Here is a 21,751-nt window from a genome sequence, read left to right on the forward strand (position 1 = left end):
GTGTGCGTGTGCGTGTGCGTGTGTGTAACTGTAGTTCCCCTCCAAGCTGGATTGACTCAGTCAGGCATGGCCTGGAACGGCTGCTCTGCTGTGCTGTGGGAAGGACGTTAGTAGCGTTGCCAGAACGTTCCATCACCCCTCTGGAAGGGACCTCTCCCCTCGGCCTTTGCTTTAGCAATGCTTCTCCTCTGCCAATACAACCCCTGCTCCCTCCAAACTCTCTGTACACTAGACTAGCTAACATAGCAGCAATCATGCAAGCCAGCCTCCAGCCTTTTCCTGTTGTTATTTTGCCAGTTTGTTTCACTTATTTTCCAATTGATGGAACTCATTTTTGTGAGAATTTTTTTTCTTCTCAGTTAAGTGGCTTTTGTTCCACCAACATCTGTTTGTACGCATGATTTTGGATGAATATTCAGTGTTGGTTTGTGTGCTATTGTATGCACAAACACTGTATCCACAGATGTCCGCTATGAAGAGGACTTGCAACACTACAGAAAGCCAGTGAGTCCAAAGGAAACTATTAGGGAATACAGGGTCCAAACATTTCAGCTCTTAAATGCCCAGAGTTCATAGGGGCAGACTTTAACTGAATTACCCCTTTATCTACACAGTACATTTTACACAGTCATTTGTCACAGAACATTTGTATTAGTATTTATTAAGAATCCCAAAGGCAGCAGCTGCTCTTCCTGGTGTCCAGCAACATTAAGGCAGTTCTAGAATGCTTAGATATAGAGGCCCACGCCTGGATTCCGTGGGCGGCAAGGTAAGGACGTGTAAAGAGAGGAAGAATCTTTTGGAATGTGACGTTGTGCTTAAATCCTTTGGAGACCTCTAGACATTTTAAGATATAGTGAAGTCATCACTCGTGGCTATTGGCCCCCCAGTCATTCTCAGACCCCCCAGCCCTTCTTCGTCTCCCTAACCCCTCCTCTCTCATCTGTCCCATCATCAGGGCAGCTTATCCACCCACCATCCCTAGCCCTAAGCTGATTTAACATGGTGCTTCAGTGGATAGCAGCTGGCTTACAGGCTCCTGACCAGTTCGGCTATTTTTTGTGTTTTGTTACTCTGATCTTACAGTTTTTTTTAACTTCATGTCTCCGACATCATTTCCTATGACAGAAAACAGCTTCTGGACATCAGAACAACGTTCACTAACCTCGAATTTTGGATGAACATTTCTTCTCTGGACAATCTGCTTACTCCAGTTCAGGCCCTGATCTCCGGGACTCGAAAGAGGAAGAGAGGCAGGCGAGCGGCATTTTGACAAGATGTCAGCGAACAAATAGACCGCCATTGCCCTCTGTTCTGTTGACGATCGTGTAGTTACTGGAGAACAAACTGGAGGAGCTCCGTTCAAGACTATCCTGTCAACAGGACCTGAAAAACTATAATATCCTATGTTTCTCAGAGTCGTGGCTTAACGAGGACATGAATATACAGTTGAAGTGGGAAGTTTACATACACTTAGGTTGGAGTCATTAAAACTCATTAAAACTCATCAAACTATAGTTTTGGCAAGTCGGTTAGGACATCTACTTTGTGCATGACACAAGTAATTTTTCCAACACTTGTTTACAGACAGATGATTTCACTTATAATTCACTGTATCACAATTCCAGGGGGTCAGAAATGTACATACACTAAGTTCACTGTGTCTTTAAACAGCTTGGAAAATTCCAGATAATGATGCCATGGCTTTAGAAGCTTCTGATAGGCTAATTGACATCATTTGAGTCAATTGGTGGTGTACCTGTGGATGTATTTCAAGGCCTACCTTCAAACCCAGTGCCTCTTTGCTTGACATCATGGGAAAATCAAAAGAAATCAGCCAAGACCTCAGAAAAATAATTGTAGACCTCCACAATGGTTCATCCTTGGGAGCAATTTCCAAATGCCCTGAAGTACCCTACGTCAGCTGTACAAAACAATAGTACGCAAATATAACACCAAATGGGACCGACGCAGCCGTCAAACCGCTCAGGAAGGAGACGACGCGTTCTTCGCCTAGAGATGAACGTACTTTTGTGCGAAAAGTGCAAATCAATCCCAGAACAACAGCAAAGGACCGTGTGAAGATTGCGAGGAAACAGGTACAAAAGTATCTATATCCACAGTAAAAACGAGTCCTATATTGACATAACCTGAAAGGCCCGCTCAGCAAGGAAGAAGCCACTTGCTCCAAAAACCGCCATTAAAAAAGCCAGACTACGGGATGAGCAAGTCCCACATACTTTTGGTCATGTAGTGTATAATATATTTATATAAATAATAGATATATATATAACACTGCTCAAAAAAAAAAGGGAACACTTAAACAACACAAGTTGAACTCCAAGTTCAATCACAACTTCTGTGAAATCAAAACTGTGCCACTTAGGAAGCAAACACTGATTGACAATACATTTCACATGCTGTTGTGCAAATGGAATAGACAAACAGGTAGAAATTTATAGGCAATTAGCAAAACACCCCCAATAAAGGGAGTGGTTCTGCAGGTGGTGACCACAGCACCAGCTTCTTCAGTTCCTATGCTCCTGGTCTGACATGTTGGTCACTTTTGAATGCTGGCGTCGCTTTCAACTTCTAGTGGTAGCATGAAACGAGTGCTACAACCCACACAATGCTTCAAGGAGTGCAACCATCCAAGGAGGCACATCAATGCGAGCTGTGGCAAGACAAGGTTTTGCTGTGTCTGTCAGCGTAGTGTCCAGAGCATGGAGCGGCCTACCAGAGAACAGGCAGTACATCAGGAGACGTGTAGGACGCCGTAGAGAGGGCAAACAACCGCAGCACAGGACCGCTACCTCCGCCTTTGTGCAAGGAGGAGCAGGAGGAGCACTGCCAGAGCCCTGCAAAGACTCCAGCAAGGCCACAAATGTGCAATGTGTCTGCTAAAAACGGTCAGAAATCAGACTCCGAATAGGTGGTATGAGGGGCTCGACGTCCACAGGTGGGTTGTGCTTACAGCCCAACACCTTGCAGAGCTTTTGCATTTGACAGAAAACACCAAGATTGGCAAATTCGCCGACGGCCCCTGTGCTCTTCACAGATGAAAGCAGTTCACACTGAGCACATGTGACAGACGGACAGTGGAGACGCCGTGGAGAACGTGTCTGCTGCCTGCAACATCCTCCAGCATGACCGGTTTGCGGTGGGGTCAGTCATGGTGTGGGTGGCATTTCTTTGGGGGCCGCACAGCCCTCCATGTGCTCCGCCAGAGTTAGCCTGACTGCCATTAGGTACCGAGAATGAGATCCTCAGACCCCTTGTGAGACCATATGCGGACGCGTGGCCCTGGGTTCCTCCTAATGCAAGACATATGCAGACCTCATGTGGCTGGAGTGTGTCAAGCAGTTCCTGCAAGAGAAGGTATTGATGCTATGGACTGGCCCGCCCGTTCCCCAACCTGAAATCCAATTGAGCAACATCTGGACGCTCATGTCTCGCTCCATCCACCAACGCCATGTTGCACCCACAGGACTGCCAGGAGTTGGCGGATGCTTTAGTCCAAGGTCTGGAGCAGATCCCTCAGGAGACCATCCCGCCACCTCATTCAGGAGCATGCCCAGGCGTTGTAGGGAGGTCATACAGGCAACTGGAGGACACCACACTACTGAGCCTCACATTTTGACTTGTTTTAAGGACATGACAATCAAACAGTGGATCAGCCTGTAGTGTGGTTTTCCACTTTAATTTTGAGTGTGACTCCAAATCCAGACCTCCATGGGTTGATAAATTTGATTTCCATTGATAATTTTTGTGTGATTTTGTTGTCAGCACATTCAACTATGTAAAGAAAAAAGTATTTAATAAGAATATTTAATTCATTCAGATCTAGGATGTGTTATTTTAGTGTTCCCTTTATTTTTTTGAGCAGTGTATATATACACACTGAACAAAAATATAACACAACAGGCTTCCTGGTTTGTTGGATCCAGGAACGTACCCAGGTCTGAATCAAGGTACAACGCCAGAGTCCGGGCTTGTGTGATGTTGCCATTAACTTAATACAGTAAGTACCCACGTACTATACTGAACAAAAATATAAAGGCAACATGTCAAGTGTTGGTCCCATGTTTCATGAGCTGAAATACAAGGTCCCAGAAATGTTCCATTTGCACAAAAAGATGATTTGTGAAAAATGTTTGCATCCCTGTTAGTGAGCATTTCTCCTTTGCCAAGATAATCCATCCACCTGACAGATGTGGCATATCAAGAATCTGATTTAACTGACAGGCAACCCCCAGGCTGTGAGGGTAGGCAAGAACACATCTGCCACGCTGCCCATCAACACGGGGGGGGGGCCCTCAGGGGTGTGTGATTAGTCCCCAGCTGTACTCCCTGTTCACCCACTACTGCGTGGCCAAGCACAACTCCAACACCATCATTAAGTTTGCTGACAACACGACGGTGGTAGGACTGATCACTGACGAAGACGAGGCAGCCTAAAGGGAGGAGGTCAGAGACCTGGCAGTGCGATGCCAGGACAACAACCTCTCCCTTCAACGTCAGCAAGGCAAAGGAACTGATCGTGGACTACAGGAAACGGAGGGGCGAGCACACCCCCATCCACATCGACGGGACTGTACTGGAGCGGGTCGAGAGTTTCAAGTTCCTCGGTGTCCACATCACTAAGGAATTAACATGGTTAACACACACCCACACAATTGTGAAGAGGGCACGACAGCGCCTCTTCTCCCTCAGGAGGCTGAAAAGAGTCGTCATAGACCCTCAGATCCTCATAAAGTTCTACAGCTGCACTATTGAGAGCATCTTGACTGGCTGCATCAGCGCTGGGTACGGCAACTGCAAGGTACCCGACCACAAGGCGCTATAGAGGGTAGTAAGTACATCACTGGGGCTGAGCCCCCTACCATCCAGGATCTCAATACCAGGCGGTGGTATTTCAGAGGAAGGCACACTTTTGTTTTAAAGACCGCCCCCTCTCTCCCTCTAACCTCCCCCTCTCTCCCTCTAACACCCCCCCCCCCCTCTATCCCATTCTCCTCTAACCTCCCCTCTCTCCCTCTATACATCCCCCTCTATCCCCCTCTCTTCCCTCTAACATTCCCCTCTATCCCCCTCTCTCCTCTATCCCCCCTCTCTCCCTCTAACATCCCCTCTTATCCTCCTCTCCCTCTATCCCCCTCTCCCTCTAACACTCCCTCTACCCCTAACCTCCCCCTTCCCCCTAACTCGTCGTTTCTCCCTCTAACCTCCATCTCTCTCCCCCTAAACTCCCCCGCTCTCCTCTAACTTCCCCTCTCCCTCTAAACTCCCTCTCTCTCCTCCTCCCTTCTCCTCTACTTCCCCTCTCTCCCTCTAACCTCCCCCTCTCTCCCTCTAACCTCCCTTTCTCCCTCTAACCTCGTCGTTTCTCCCCTTTAACCTCCAGCTCTCTCCCCCTAACCTCCCCTCTCTCCCTCTAACTTCCCCCGTCTCTCCCTCTAACTCCCTCTCTCTCCCTCCTCCTCTCCCTCTAAAACTTCCCTCTCTCCCTCTACCTCCCCCTCTCTCCCCCTAACCTTGCCGTCTCTCCTCTAACCTCTCCCTCTCTTCCCTCTAAAATCCCCCTCTCTCCCCTATAACCTCCCCTTTTCTTCTCTCTAAACTCCCCCTCTACCCCTAACCTCCCCTCTCTCCCCTCTAACCTCGTCGTTTCTCCCTCTAACCTCCAGCTCTCTCCCCCTAACCTCCCCCTCTCTCCCTCTAACTTCCCCCTCCTCCTCTAAACTCCCTCTCTCTCCTCCCCCCTCTCCCCTCTTAAACTTCCCCTCTCTCCCTCTAAACTCCCCTCTCTCCTATAACCTCCCCTTTTCTCTCTCTAAACTCCCCGTCTTCTCCCTCTAACCTCCCCCCTCTCCCCTAACCTCGTCGTTTCTCCCTCTAACCTCCAGCTCTCTCCCCCATTAACCTCCCCCTCTCTCCCTCTAACTTCCCCCTCTCTCCCTCTAACTCCCTCTCTCTCCTTCCCCCTCTCCCTCTAACTTCCCCTCTCTCCCTCTAAAACTCCCCTTCCTCTCCCTATAACCTCCCCCTATCTCCCCTAACATCCCCCTCTCTCCTCTAACCTCCCTCTCTTCTCCTCTAACCTCCCCCTTTCTCCCTCTAACCTCCCCTCTCTCCCCTTTCCTCCCCTCTTCCCTATACACTCCCCCTCTCTCCCTCTAACCTACGTCTCTCTCCCTCTAACCTCCTCTTTCCTTGCCCTTACCTCCCCCTCTCAATCTCTAACTCAGGCACAGAAAGCAGAGAGTAGAGAGAGAATGACCCAGGAATGTGTCTGACCCCCCCTACTGTAATAGTATTATGGACCCTGTTACCCGTCTGTACTGGCTGTAAACTGGCCTGTCCCTAGACCTAAAAAGGGGTCATGGTAAAGTGTCCAAAGAGAGAGATGTCAGAAAGGAGATGGAGAATGGTTCTCTTTGCTCCCAGAAATGGAGCACTTTCAGGGTGTCTGAAAGAGATTTGGGACTGGACAAAGGACCACCCCATCACACCCCATCAACCCCTGGCCTCTTCACATGGCTAACACTTTCTACCGGTCTGGGTCGGCTACATACTTAACAACTGTTCAATATGAACAGAAACACAACTTTAACACACACCGTATATTTCTTTACATCCAAACAGCCAACTGAGTCGCGAACAGAGTTGCTAACTTATTTAGTAAGACTAACTTGTTGACTGGAATTTTGCTTAGTGAAATACAATCCATGCCAAGTCAAGCATAACAGGTCCATTGATCTCTACCATTGGATTTAGCATTATTTTCTAAAGCTTTATTTAAAGACTGATTCGAAGAAACCTTTTATTATGGAGGACACAGGTTCTCTGGAGTTGTATGTACAATTTACTGCTAATTCTGTAACAGGGAGTTCAATTGGAGATGATTCATTACAATGAAAGTATGTTCACCGAGCCCAGATGTCCTTTCAATACAGAGAAACTTCAATAGAGGGCCTCCCGAGTGTCCGCAACCGGGAGACCCATGAGGTGGCGCACAACTGGCCCAGCTTTGTCAGAGGTTAGGGGAGAGTTTGGCGAGCCGGGATGTCCTTGTCCCATCGCGCTCTAGCGACTCCTTGTGGCGGGCTGGGTGCATGCACGCTGACTATGGTCGCCAGATTTACAGTGTTTCCTCTGACACATTGGTGCGGCTGGCTTCCGGGTTAAGCGAGCAGTGTGTCAAGAAGCAGTGCGGCTTGGCAGGGTCGTGTTTCGGGAGACGCATGGCTCTTGACCTTCGCCTCTCCCGAGTCCGTACGGGAGTTGCAGCGATGGGACAAGACTGTAACTACCTATTAGATATCACGAAAAAAGTGTTAAAAGTACACACATTTTTTAAAAGAAACTTCAATAGAGGCATAGTCAGGCATAAGTAGTTATGAATACTCCTGAGACTGTCAACTAGGAATTAAACTGAATGTCAGATTGCTTAGAGTTGTGCATGTCTGATGATGTAATATTGCTGGAGAAAACCCAACCCTGCTTGACTATTTGATTTTATGGTAACAACTCCCTCCATCCATCTCTGCACGGAAGTTGAGCGTAGATTGTTCCAATAATCCAAACTATTGTTTACTGCTCAGCAAGGCGAGAAGATGGTTCTGATATGCCCCAAAATCAAGACGTCATTACCGTGACAGAGTATAGCTCATGGGACAGCTGTGTCACACCCTTTTTCCCATAACACACACACATACAGTACACACGCAGTCACTCTCGATTGTTACCAGAAGTGAGATGGCGTCAGGGTTATGGGACAGAATGTGTAGAGCGGAGATTTGTAACTCGAGGAAACAGGCAGTGGAAAAGGAAGAGGTGATGTCAAGGATTGACTGGGTTTCCTGTTCGGCATTGTTATCCGTCCCCCTGGCTCACACACAGAGGGGAGGATAGGGGGAGAGAAACAGAAAGATGGAGAGGAAAAGAGGGAAGAAGAGATGGATTAAAGAACACTTGAGTGAGAAGGATAGATCTAGATACAGGAAAGACATTGTGTGTTAAAAGTAGATAAAGAAAGGAAAAGTAGATAAAGAGAAGAGGAAAGGAGGTGATGTAGACTACAGAGAGAATCAGTTTCTCAGATCCGGGGCAGATACGTTCACACAGCCCTCATTTCCTTTTCCTCCAATTATTTCAACATCATCCTCCCGGTCCGGCTCCAGGAATTAGTAGAGTAGAAAGAAGGGGTGTGGCGACCCTGCCGTGATGTAACACTGTATTGCTCTAAGCCTCTCTCCACCCAACCCCATCCCCCCACCCTCTTGTGTCCCTACGTCAACATTTCAGCATTAACTTAAAGATGTCCTCCAGTGATAAAAAAAAAAAATACTGTTGAAAAGCGACATTCCAAGTATAATTACAGTAAAGTACACACACTAAAGGGTAAAAAAATATGTTTTACACAAAATAGTGTTTTTTAGACACAACTGCGGAGTAGGGCAGTCAAGGAGTTGGTCTGATGGTCAAATGTGATGTCATCAGTCTCCCCCTTGCTTGAGGAACAATAGAGTAGCAATAGAGAACAAAAGAGGAACCCCCCCACCCCTACTTGTGCCATGTCTTGTCTGACCTGTACCAACTATTGAGATGTACCTTTGTTAAGTAAATCAGGTGTTACATGATGTGAAAAGGAGACTGGAGGAGAACTTTAAGGCCTGTTTTTTTATGCTGGAGATTTTTGTTATTTTATTTATTTATTTAACCTTTATTTAACTAGGCAAGTCGGTTAATAACAAATTCTTATTTATAATGACGGCCTACCAAAAGGCCTCCTGTGGGGACAGGGGCCGGGATTAAAAATAAAAAATGTCATTAAAATATAGGACAAAACACACATCCCGACAAGAGAGAGACCACATGGGGTGTCGCTGATATCAGCCTTGGTGGAGCCAAAATATCTATGTTCTGGTGATCTACAGCTCAGCAATTACATGCCTTTGCTTCAACAGTAGCTATATAACTACTATTTCATGTGATTTGTTATAGCAATGCTATGAAAATTTCATAGGCTTACTGTAATGATATGGTCATTATATTGACGCTTTTGCCCAGTAAACACAACACATATGGTCGTTCTGAGGAGGATTAAACCCACAGGCTTCGTGTTTTCATCTTCCTGCTCCAAACAACCCAGTCGTCTAGACAACATAATCAAATGGCTACGCTATGGAATGTCATTGAATGGACTCTTTATTCTACACTATATTACACTAAACTCTTTCCAATTCATCTATGCGTGAGTGGTTGAGTATGTATGGAAGTCGAGGAATGTGATGGTGATGATGACTCACACAAAGAGCGGAAGTACCAGTCCGTACCGGGGGAGAGGAAGAGGTACAGGACGAGCCGCCCCATCCGAGGTATTCTTCTCATCATCACACATAGTAACATTCCTCTCTCCCTGACTCACTGTCCACTCAGCATATTAACACCACTATAATACCGTAGTAATATAGTAGAGTAGGGTGTTGAGAGAAATACACACTTTCTACTTAGTCACTGTAATAACTGAGGGCCACAGTGGTGTGTCATCACAGCCACATTCGTGGTGAATGAATGTTGGCACCACCGATTTAACCGTGGGTATAGCTGTGTGTAAACTCTAGTTACTCAATGGTAACCTCATTCATTGAGAGACTCCTCTTTAACTCCATTTTCATGACTGCATGTTTTATGTGGTACATTAGTCTTTGCAAGTATGTTTATGATTAGGTAAAAAAACTAAACAATGACTTTTACATAACATGTATTCAGGACACTTTTGCTCTTGTACTTCAGTTAAAGTACTATAAGAAAATTGTTACAGTAGTAAGCTGTGGTTAACCTTCAGGCTATTTTCACTGAGAAAGGTTATCCCTGTACCTCTCCAAAATAGAGAAAGATCTGTGATAGGGTCAGTGTCCCACTCCACCCTGCAGCGGAGGATAAATCACACAGCAATACTTGATTTAATGTTGATTGTTAGAGTTTATATTTAATATTGATTGTTTTATTGTTAGTTTCTGGCTAATTATTGCTTATGAAGGGTGTATGTGTGTGTGTGTGTGTGTGTGTGTGTGTGTGTGTGTGTGTGTGTGTGTGTGTGTGTGTGTGTGTGTGTGTGTGTGTGTGTGTGTGTGTGTGTGTGCGCGTGCGCGTGCGCGTGCGCGTGCGCATGTGCGTGTGTGTGTTCGATCCAGACACTACTATAGACGATTATAGACGTTAACTCCCATTTGGGAACATTCCACATGGAATTCACACATTCCTCCAGGTCAATGCAGAGGTTTGAGGAATCTGATGTGCCGGTATTTACCTGAAGAATTAGCAGCATTCCTCAAAGTGTCCACACAAACCCACAGACAAAAGCTGAATTAGATGGTTTACTCTGCGTTGCCTATTTGCCTTTAATGAGATGGGCCATTAACATTCATAGGGACAGGCAGCAACTTGTGGTCAACCTCCCCAATGATTTAGTTCCTCTAAACAAACTGGCTGAAACAACCTCAAATGGACCCGCATTCATGGTCATTGTTTGGAAGTGTATGGATCAGTAATGACGTATATTTGTGGTGTTGGTGTCTTTAAGTTGTTGTTAAGGCTCATTGACTCCATACGACTTACTTCCATTGCTAATATAGTAACCTGCTTTCGCAAGGAACTCCAAAGAGTTTGAGGCCTCTGAACTGCCTCAGCGGCATGACTCTGTCAACATTCCTTCATGACTGGTGACATAGATATGGAGCAGTGAGATGTCGACTCTCCAGAGGAAGGGAGGGAGTGAAAAGAGAGGGGCCTCAGACGCATTTCCATTTGCTTTTCTAAAGTCTGGGGGAACTGTGTATTAAGGGTGCAAGGGGAGAGACTGAATGGGGAAGAAAGGGGTGAGGGGTGTTGTAGAAAGACCCCCTCCCAAAGAGATCTGTCTTTAATAAGGCATTACCCAGAGCTACACCCCCCTATACCCCTCTCCCCTTACACTCCTTACCTAAGCAGGCCTTCCAGGCTGCATGGGGTCTTAACACACACAATGAGGTGGGGAGGAGGGGAGTGTAACGGGGGAGAGAGGAGAGTTTGGGTGGGGGGGGGGGGGTACGCTTCCCTGAAAGATCACATGACAAGCACTGTCATTCTGGATGTCCGCTGAAGGGAGGCAGGGGAGGAAAGAGGAGGAAAAGGCCAAATCATTCAGAACAGCTGAAGAAAAGAGAGCAAGGGGGAGGAAGGGGAGATGGGGGTGGTCCTTACATGACATGTGTGTCGGTCAGGAGCATCTGTTGAAATGTGTGTGTAGCTCCAGCTTTTACCTTCAGACTAACAGACGCTCTAGAGAAGAGAGACTGCTCCTGCCCTCAGACTTAGGAGGGAACAGTGTTAGAAACTAAAACCCCACAGACTTTACTGTGTGTGAGAGAAAGAAGGAGAGATAAACTTCAACGTTTTTTTTTACAACCGCAGTTCTTGAAGAGTATTTTTTGTAACTATTTTTGTAAAAATAATTATAAAAGAAGTTTTACAAATGCTTGGAACGATAACTCTCACAGGTAAGATTAAACTTATTTCCTGTTCAGTTATGATCTTACTGTATTAAATGTCATTGAGAAGTTGAGCATAATGTTGTTTAACTTACTTTAATTTGATGTAATGTGAACTTTCATCCCAATTGACAGATATGATGATGACTGAGTAACTTTAATTAACTTTTTAGTTTTTATTAGGGAGACTCCATGCTCTTTAAGTAGTGGTATAATGTTTTACAATCCCTTTCAGATAGTTATTTAGTAATGTAATTAGCATAACATAAAGGGGTTAAACCCTAGTTTCTCCTTAGGCGACCAAGTGTAGCCAGGGGCATTGCTGTCTTGAGGGTGTGGTTGGTATTGTGGGTTGAGGCTGTCCTCGCCTGGTCTCTTTAACTAACTACATGGTCGCAGACTTTGATTTGAACTCTTATGTTTGGGCTAAAAAAAGCACCATTGTTGAGTTTGTATAATTGTTTTTCCCAACTTTGTGTGCTTTGGAAGTATGCAAATACTTTGTGAACTTGGCTCACTCAGATACTTGGGTATATCCATTTATCTGTCATGATGTAACCGTTAGATTGGTCTTGGTATCTGTTTCAGATTGGTGACTGGGCTGTGGGTAATTCTTAGAGAGCGTCTTCCCCTCTCGCTGATGTAACTCTACTACAGTTGTAGCCAAGACCATTCATGGTATACGATACTCTAGCTCTGCCAGCCCTGCTTCCCTGAACCTCCTAATGTATACATTCCATAGATCATTAAAACTGCCTAGTAGCGTCCACCATGAAACAGGAATTTCGCACTTTGATAACTGCCAGATATAAATATTTGATTTTATTTATGTACAAATGCTTCAAAGCCAGTTTTAAGCCAAGGTCTCATCTGGTTCTTAGAGCCCCAGCCCTACACACCCTCGTTCTTGGTAAGTATTTCAATTAGTTTAAAATTGATCTCTTCTCCCAGTGGGGTGATACTGCTTGGCCACTGAGAATGGGGACATATGGAATTGATTATGGAGAGAGAGAGAGAGAGAGAGAGGGAGAGAGAGAGAGAGAGAGAGAGGGAGAGAGAGAGATTCTATAACCTTTGCAACTCAAAGTGATAGTTTAAAGGGGCTTGGTTGCTATTCTCTGCTTTATGTGTGAGAGCAGAGGTTGGTTTTCTCTGCATCAGAATAGGGAATGCCAGAAATAACCAGTGCTTATATAGTGTATATAGTGCCTGCTCTCTATTTCTAAGTGTAACTAATGGACTATATAGGATTAGTTGGGTTGTATGCTTAGGGTGTGAGCTCATATATAGTCATAAACTGTTGTCTTTAGATGGATCAGATAATAGAAGAGGCCAAATGGTTGGATAACGGTTGTTTGCTCCCCAGTGCTGATTGTGACCTCTAGCGGCTGGAGAGAAGCCCTCCGAGACAGTGGGGCCACACCTATAATAGTGGGGGAGAGAGGAGAAGAGATGGAGGAGGGGAGGGGTAGGCTGGGCCAGACTTCATGGGGGTTCTCTCTGTTTAACTGACTCTTTTTGTTCACTTTGTTTCCCACAGCAGACTACAGTAATTAGAGCAGGGATTTGCATATGTTTGTTTGGCAAAGTTTGCAAATACTGTCTGGATAGAATAGCAGGACGCCACCCAACTGACACCACCTCCCCCAAAAGCCGCCACTCCAACATGAGTGGAGATGGAAACACCCCCAAGCATCCCAACAATCCCCATTTACACACAAAGAGCCAGATATCTACTACAGCCACAACAGAGACTATCAAATTTCACATCTCTTTGGAGACGCTGGGGAATAATGCTAGATTTACAAGTGACGGTGGCCTCAGTCGACATGGAATTTAATCTGTGCATAGTCTTAGTCTTAACACACACACATACAGCTAGCTAAAATAATAAGTCATTTAAACTATGATAGTGTGTCAGAGATCTGTAACACCCTCTGACTGGGCCCTCAGGCATCATTCTACCCTCACCCCCTCTTCTCTCTCCTCCTCTACCCTCACCCCCTTGTCTCTCTCCTCACCCGTCTACACTCACCCCCGCCGACTCCTAGCCCCGGGCCCTCACTTTCCTCTAGTACCAGTCAGAACTGACCCTCACTCATTCCACCTTTTCATGTACCCTCCCCCTTATCCTCACCCTCTGTACTCTAATAACCCCTGACTCCTCTTTCCCCTCTTCCCTAACCAGCCGTAGGAGCGACCCTGTTAATGGTGCTATGCCTGTAAAAAGTTGGCCATAAAACAAAGATCAAACATACCTGAAGACGCCCGGTACTCTGTTAAATCATCATGGTTCCTGTGTTTTATTATCGCCATAGATACACATGGCTTAGTACAGCCCTACTAAGGAGTGACTCTGTTCACAGTATAATTGTGTCTTGGACAGAAACATTTTTGTTTATTCATATGGCTGACCGATTTACTTATACACATTGGTTTAGGACTGAGATATAGCTGTAAACTGTATTTCCAAATTCTGTCATCACTTGGGCCTTACATCAGGGGGTGGGTTTGTTTGCATGTTGTTTATGGTCTTGACATTCCCTAACAATGGAATGACATGACAATGTAACAACTGCCCTAACAATAACAGCTATGTGAGAGAGAGGGCTCTCCAACCCCCCTCCCATTCCCATCTACAACCCCATTATTTAACCCCGCCCCCCTCAACCCCCACCCCCTTAGGCTTCCGCATGCTTCGGTTCGGCTGGCGCCTATCCGGAATCGGTTAGGCGAACCGAACGAGTGTGCTCGCATTCTCTTTCGCTTGAAAAAAAAACAAAAAAACGACAATAGCTCTGTTTGTCCATCGTGAGACGCCGTAGCCAGAATTATTTTAAGAAAGTCATTATTTTTTATGTTTTTTTCCGGGGAAATTTTAGTCGCTCAATTGTACTAAGATGTTTGGTGCATTATTTATCAAGTAAAAAAATATGTATTATCGTTGAATGACAACAGCAACTTCATTGAAGAATCTCTACTGTTGACAAATGACAGACGAAGGGGCGTAGACTTGCCTCGATAATTTTGTGTGTCCACGAACAGCCTAAGAAAACCTTGCCAAAGACCAAAAATAAAAAAATTACGCAAACAATGCAGTCTTCATTTAGCTGTGTGTGATGGAATTCAGGTTAGAGGGATTTCTTTGTTGGGTGGGGGGTATCTGGAGACGGATTTCGTGGGGGATAGGCCCATAGTAACATATACCACATACAGCTGAAACCAAGTATTGGGTACAAAAATAGTATTTTTCAATGGGAAGTGGATGGCTGCTGTAGACCAGTTTATATTTACAGCATTCTAAAATAATTTCACCCTAACTCCGGGTAACTTGCATAGCTCACATTCCTCACGTCAAATCCATATGTCCAAAATAGTTGTTGGAAGCCTCACTCTCACAAAAGCCCCAAATGAGTAGAATGTATATTACACAGATTTAGACTCAGTTGATGTGAAATTTGGGGAATGTTTTTTATACTAGTGGTTATGTTGGTCAAAATAGTTTTTTTAGCCAATGAATGAAGGCAACTTTTTTTTCTTAGAGCAGTGATATTCCAGGAATGCCAGTCCAACATGTGAAGCTCCACCGCTGTAATGTAACAACAGGAAGTGAACAGATTACAGAGATAAATTTGGATGGCCAAACGCCAGAGTAGCATCATCTTCACTGCTAGTGCACTATTGAAACATTATGCTCCAACGGCTTGTGTCTTAGTTTAAAGTTTCCTTTGATATATTACCTTTTTTTCTCACATTGTTTCATTCTCTTAGAGAAATTTATGAGCAAAATTATTAATTAGTTGGCTCTAAAAACATAGGATTATCAGATTTGTCATTGGAAAAATTATTAATATTGAACTATAATCTCATACTGTTGTTCTATATGTGTGTTGTGTGGAAATGTGTGTATGTGTGTGGAAATGTGTGCGTGTGCATGGTGCACATACTTGTGTGCGTGTTTTTATCTGTCAGTCAGAGGAGAGAGGGGGGTCACTATGAGGATATGAGCATGTTTGCCTGGTTAAACGACTGTGTGTGTCTCCCAGCCTTGGTGTGTATCTAGGTAAATTGAGATCTATGTATAAAAAAATGCTGTGAATTTGTTTTGTGAGTCCTAGGGCAGGCTGAGGACCCCCAGAGAAAAGACTCCCAGCAACAGATGTGACATTTCCCCTGCTGTAGGGGGATGTTAGAGGAAAGGGGGCCTCAGAAGTCTAAATGGCCTGTGAACTAAGCCCAACCCCAGCTCACTACCTCCACCCACTCCTGTCAAAACACAGATAGATATGGCAGAATTTCAGGCAGTGTGTGTGCGTTCTGTTTATCTCACCTGTSACTTCAACAGTTGCGTCTTCTTTCTGTCAAATAGAGAAACTAGTTCTTACAGTAGATGCATGAGAGTGGATACAGTTATAGCTATAGTTTTGGAAAAAGCAACACAGCTGAGGGGGCTTGCAATATAGATGTAGGATCTTTAAAAAAGTAATTACTAGTTAGCTTATTAGTTAGCTAATCCTGCAGCAACAGGAAATGTGAATTATGTGGATTATAATTAATGGCCATTTTTATAGGGGTTGATACATTTTTTGTGAGGGCAAATAAAGTCTTAAATGTCAAAGTGGAAATTCTCAGCAACAAAAGAGTGATCAAATTATGATCCTACATCTACACCCTTGCCTGTAAGCTTTCTTTATTTTGGGACTGGATCTTTGTCCAAGCGTTGGCAATGGAATTAATTTCATTGTTGTTGATTGGTGTCAACGATCAAACTTTATTTCTGGTCCTTGCATACTGCTTGATTAAATCCACTCGGGGTCAGCTATTGCTTTTTTGATGTGGTTTAGGTCATCTTCAGATGTTGAAGATGCCATTTGAGTTTTTAAAAATGGTTTTCTCCCATTTTCCATTTGCCCTGATACAGTCTTGTCTCTGGTCTGGCTCCCCCTATGTGCCTGTGAGAGAGAAAGAGTGTCTATCGGTTGTTGTTTGTGGGAATGGGTATATTACCTTACTTTTTATCTCTCTGTCATTTCAGTTGATGGCGTGTCCGTGTCTCAGAAGGAGGAGGTTCCTGAAACAATGGACTCCCTCCAGGCTGAGGTGCCCCCTCAGGTGAACGGAGAGAAGGATGAGAATGAGTCACCTGACACAAACAACATCACCTCTGCAGAGGAGAAGGAGGTCGAGGAGAAACCAGGCGAAGCCAATGAGGTGGGCTTCAAAAAGATCTTTAAGTTCGTTGGCTTCAAGTTCACTGTGAAGAAGGACAAGAATGAGAAGACGGAGCCGGTGCAGCTGCTGACGGTGAAGGACAAGGACGTGGAGGAAGGAGAGACCAGCGGGTCTGAGGAAACTAAAGAGGAAGCCACCACTACAGAGGAGGAGGTCAAATCTGAGAAGGAGAAGGCAACTGAGCCAGATACCTCCACCATTGAGGCTGACGCCACTCCAGTGGATGCCCCATCTGAGACCGTGGATGGAGAGGCTGCAGAGGCAGTCAGAGAAGAGGCTGCAGAGGGAGCTGAGGTGGAAGCTACAGAGAAAGAGCCTGAGGACCTAGCTGCAACTAACCCACCTGGCCAGGAGACCACTCAGTCCCCCTTCAGAAGGTTCTTTACACAGGGAATCTTCTTCAACCTGCGCAAGAAGGCAAGCATCAAGAAGCCCAAAGAGGAGGAACCAAAAGAGAAAGCTGCCGAGGAGGAGATAAAGGAGGGAGAGGAAACAGCAGAGGATGTGGTGGAGGAGGATGGAGAGAAAGCAAAGGAAGAGGTGGAGGGAGAGGTGAAGGAGGTGGAACCAGTGACAACACCAGAGGAGGCTAAGCCTGATTATTCCACAGAAACTGAGACAGTGGAAGCACCTGTCAAAGAGATCAAAGAGGAGGTCCAAGCCGAGGTTGCAGTACAAATGTCAGAAGCCGGTATTTCTGACAATGCCAAACCAGCGGAAGAGAAAGTTGAAGAGGCTGTGGAAGCAGACAACGCCCCAGTTGAGGTCACCACCGAGGCTGAGCTGCTCTCATCCCAGGAGAAGGTCAAGGCCCAGGGAAGCCCACTGAAAAAGCTCTTCACTGGGGCCGGCCTGAAGAAGCTCTCTACCAAGAAACAGAAGAAAGACAAGAAAGACGCAGAGGCCAAGCTGACCGAGTCTGGGGAACAGGCGGCTGAACTCCAGACCTCCACAGATTCAGCAGAGGTCCAGAAACCCGACAGTGGGGCCTCATCTCCAGAGGAGTCTGGTGAGCATGCCATCGGGGTGGAAACCGCCCAAGCTGAGGCCAGCCAAGAGGCTGATGGAGAGGTAACCAGCTCAGATGAAGGGAAGAAGAAAGAAGGTATCATGCCCTGGTCCTCCTTCAAGAAGCTGGTGACGCCCAAGAAACGCATCAAGAGGCCCTCTGAGAGTGAGGACGAGGCAACTGGTGAGAAAGCCAAGTCGGGCACCCTGTCCTCCACTGAGAGTGCCGTGTTTGTGGAGAAAGAGAAGGAGCCGGAACCCACTGAGGAGGACCCAAAAACTGAAACCACTGAAAAGCTGGAGGGCAGCACCGAGGAGTCCAAAAGGATGAAGATGGACACCTCAGTCTCATGGGAGGCCCTTATGTGTATGGGAGGCAATAAGAAAAGGACCAGGAAGACCTCTGACTCTGAAGATGAGGAGACCAAAATCGAAGAGGAGGCGCCACAAGCTGGAGAAGAGCCGGCTAAGACCGCAGAGTCTCCTCTCGGAAGTTCCAGAGAGGCTGATCAGGAAAACACGGTGTCGTCCCCCGAACCATCGACTAGCCCCGCCGCGGGAGAGTCCCCCTGGGATACTCTCAAGCGCCTTGTCACCCATAGGAAGAAACCCAAAGCCGAGGAGAAGACAGATGAGTCCGGTGCCGAACCGGTTGTCTCAGACAGTGAAATCTCAAAAGAAGATTCCTCATTCTCTCTGAGGAAACTCATCCCTGGACGTAGAAAGAAGAAGCAGCTTTCCTCCGATCTGGGGTCTGGCGAGGAAGACTCTGACACACCAGCCGTGGTCCCCCTCTCAGAGTACGACAACGAGCATGCCAAGACTAAGGAAGAGGCTGAATTTGAAATGACAGTGGAGACAGTGGATGCTAAGGAGGCAGCACCAATCACTCAGGCTCAATCCTCCACCGAAGAGAGATCCCCCTCTTGGATCTCAGCCACGGCTGATGTGGAAAACCTCCAGGAGATTCCACACGATCAGCTGAGCGACATCCCAGAAGAGGGTGCCGCCACCCCAAAGTCTGCTGACACCACCGTCGCCGAGGACATTGTAGAGCAGACTTCAGAGGCTGTCACATGCCTGGAGCAGGAGCCTGAGCTGTCTGTTGCCGAGGTGACTGTAAAGATGATCCCAGACATGTCTGGAGAAACCAGCCCTGTGCCCTATGAGCCTGAGCCAGAGTCTCTGGAGGTCCTGCAGGAGGCTGTGGAGCTGGTCAATGAGCTCCCAAGCCTGACTTCCGTAGAAATCACAGAGGTTCAACTGGAGAATGCTGCGTCCATCTCAGAGCCCACACCGCCGATCGAGTTCACCAAGAGCGAATCAAAGGTTGTCTTAATGGTGCATAAAGAAACTGAGGCCACCGCCATCTGCACTGGCCTGGGCACCAAGGAGATTGCCAAGGTGGCGGTGGAGAAGCCTGTGATTCCCACTGTGGAGTGTCTAGCTGAGATCAGCGATGCTCTGTCTGCTGAGCTGCCAGTGGAGGATAAGGCTGATCCAACTGAGGCGACTGATTTTATTGAAGAGCCAATGTTTGAGGCTCAAGTGGAGCAGGTCGAAAGCACATTCCTGGAGACCTCCGTAGAGAAGACTATTGAAGATATCCCAGAGCCTGAGATAGCCACTGAGGGTAAAGAGCCTGAAGTTGAAAAGCTAGCCGTGATCAATGATATCCAGACGGAGGCTGAAATCATCGAGGCCCCTGTAGTGACTGAGAACACCCCCAGAGTGGAGCTGGTGGACCCCATCACACCAACTGTCGAAGAATCCATTGCCGCTGACATTGTGGAGATCTCTGAGGAACCTGTCGTTGAGGTCAAAAGTGAGGAGATGGAGGTGGAAGAGACAGCTGCCATCAAAGACATCGCTCCTGTAGAGGAGGTGAATGAGCCCATCGCAAGAGAAATGGCTACCTCGCTAACTGACTTCGATCCAGCCACAGTTACTGAGGTGTGCGAGGCAGCCATTGCTGTTGTAGCCCCTGCTGAAGAGTTCGTCATTGTCAAGGAGACTGTGTGCCTAATCAGCCCACCGTCTGTGAAAACCCAGCAAGTGGAGGTCCCGGAGGCCGTGGTGGTGGAAACAGTCTCAGTGGCAGTTGCAGAGCCTGCTGGTGATTACCAAATCCAAGTGAAAGTGACTGAGGTTGGTGTCACAGAGGCCGAGCAGACGAAGGAGGCAGAGGCCATGGAGGAGAGGGGCTTGGTCATTGCTCAGGTGGTCATCCTGAACGCTGTGGAGAAAGTGTCTGAAGCAGAGGCTGAACCCGAAGCGCCTGCCTGCATCAATGCCACCGTCACTGCCACCGTCACACCTGAAGACGCACTACCAGTCCAGGCAGTAGCAATGATAGAGAAAGAGATCGAACAAATAGCAGAGGAGAAACCTGTCATTGCTGAAACTCCTGTAGTCCAAGTTAGAGCACCAGCACCAGAAACTCCAGCAGAGGAGCCTGCTGCTCCAGAGGCACAAGCCGAGGCTGAAAACCCACCAAAGGAAGTTCACGAGGCCGTTCAGGTCACTGAGACAATTCCAGTCATAGTTGAAATCACAGAGAGTATCGTGGAAGAGGTTAACAAGGAGGCGGAGGATGTTGTCAAAGAGGGAGTTGAGGAGATAAAACAGGAAGTGGAATTAAAGCAAGCAGTGGAGGTCAACATAAGTGAGGAGAAAGTTGTAGAGGTTGAAGTTGTAGTAAAGCTGGAACAGACAGAGAGTGAGTCAGATGGAAAGGTAGAGGAGGAGATCAAAAAGGTAAAGAGCAACGTAGAGGCAGTAGAGGTTCAGGAAGTTCTACAAGCTGAAGTAATCAAGCTGGTTCAGGAAGTGATAGCAGAAGTTCCCGTTCCAGAGGCAGCTGATGAGAAGTCAGAAGCAGCGGTGGTGACAGAAGAGACCCCAGTACCAGAGGGGCCCACAGAGACCCCGAAAGCCCCAGCCCAGCCAAAGGAGACGACTGCTGAGGTTGTGGGCCCACATACAGTACACGTGGTCAATCAGGCGGCACAGATTGTTGAAGAGAAGGAAGCAAAGGAAATCCAGATGGAGGAGGTGGTGGAAATCGATCCCATTGTAAGTGCACCAGGGACAAAGGAAGCCCTGGCTAAAGAAGTCACACCAGCCCCTGAATCCACACCAGACACCCCAGCTGTGACTGCCAGCCAAGAGGCCCCTGCTAACATCGTGGAAGAGGAGGTTGCCGTCGCCATGGCTGTGACAGTTGCCAGACCAGCGGAGGCAGGGGCAGAGAAGGCGACGCCAGTGAAGCGTGTGGAGGTGATGGCGCAGGTGATCGAGGTGATCGAGGAGGAAGTGAGGGAGATTGAACCTGTCTCATCCACAGAGCTCACAGCTACATCGTGAGCAGGTAAGCAGTCTATCTTATACAATGACCTGTTTATGATTAAGTAATGAGTTGATGTTTATATGTCAAAGAGTCCCAAAAATATTTCCCCACAATTAAATGGATGTAGTTAATGTTAGTCATGCTACATATTTTAGAGACATCTGATCACACCGTCTCCCTTGTCTTCTAACACAAGAAAGTGAAAGAAAGCGGCTCCTAGTATTTGACCAAGGTACCAATTCTAGACATGTTATTAAGGTTATTATGTTCAACTAGCATGATGAAAAGGTTCATAGAAAAGAGTACACTATTTTCATTTTTTTATTTCCAGAATTCCTTTGTCAGCATATCAAACAATCTTCTCATGGTGGCTTTTTTAAAACATCAATGGGCGCTATTTTTATCAGGGGGGAGGGGGGCGACTTTCCGGCTGACCAGATGAAACAGCTTTTGTTCGAGGTACGAGTAACCTGGGGACATTTTATATCAAAGCAGGAATGCCGTGGTTGACCCCTAGTTTGTAGGACGGGGTCTATAAAGAGAAGCGGTGTGTGAGGGGCAGATGGACTGACAGACTGATTATGATTCCTCTCTCATCCTCCTCCTTTTCTCCCTTCATCCCAGATTC

General features: G+C 46.7%; 1 protein-coding gene across 2 annotated transcripts in view; it reads left to right on the top strand.

Moving 5' to 3' along the window:
• The window catches only part of akap12b (A kinase (PRKA) anchor protein 12b), a 61,885-nt gene that overhangs the window by 37,092 nt on the left and 3,042 nt on the right, over positions 1 to 21,751 (top strand). The window contains exons 1-2 of one of the 2 annotated variants that reach the window (XM_023999668.2): positions 11,208 to 11,543; positions 16,570 to 21,144. In XM_023999668.2, the coding sequence (XP_023855436.1) occupies positions 11,519 to 11,543; positions 16,570 to 21,140 (4,596 nt within the window). In that variant the 5' untranslated portion in view covers positions 11,208 to 11,518 and the 3' untranslated portion in view covers positions 21,141 to 21,144. Of the gene's footprint in view, positions 1 to 11,207; positions 11,544 to 16,569; positions 21,145 to 21,751 lie in introns of those variants that run through there. The other variant, XM_023999667.2, reaches the window with a different exon arrangement.

Source organism: Salvelinus sp. IW2-2015, linkage group LG14, assembly GCF_002910315.2.
Source record: "Salvelinus sp. IW2-2015 linkage group LG14, ASM291031v2, whole genome shotgun sequence".
Lineage (NCBI taxonomy): Eukaryota > Metazoa > Chordata > Actinopteri > Salmoniformes > Salmonidae > Salvelinus > Salvelinus sp. IW2-2015.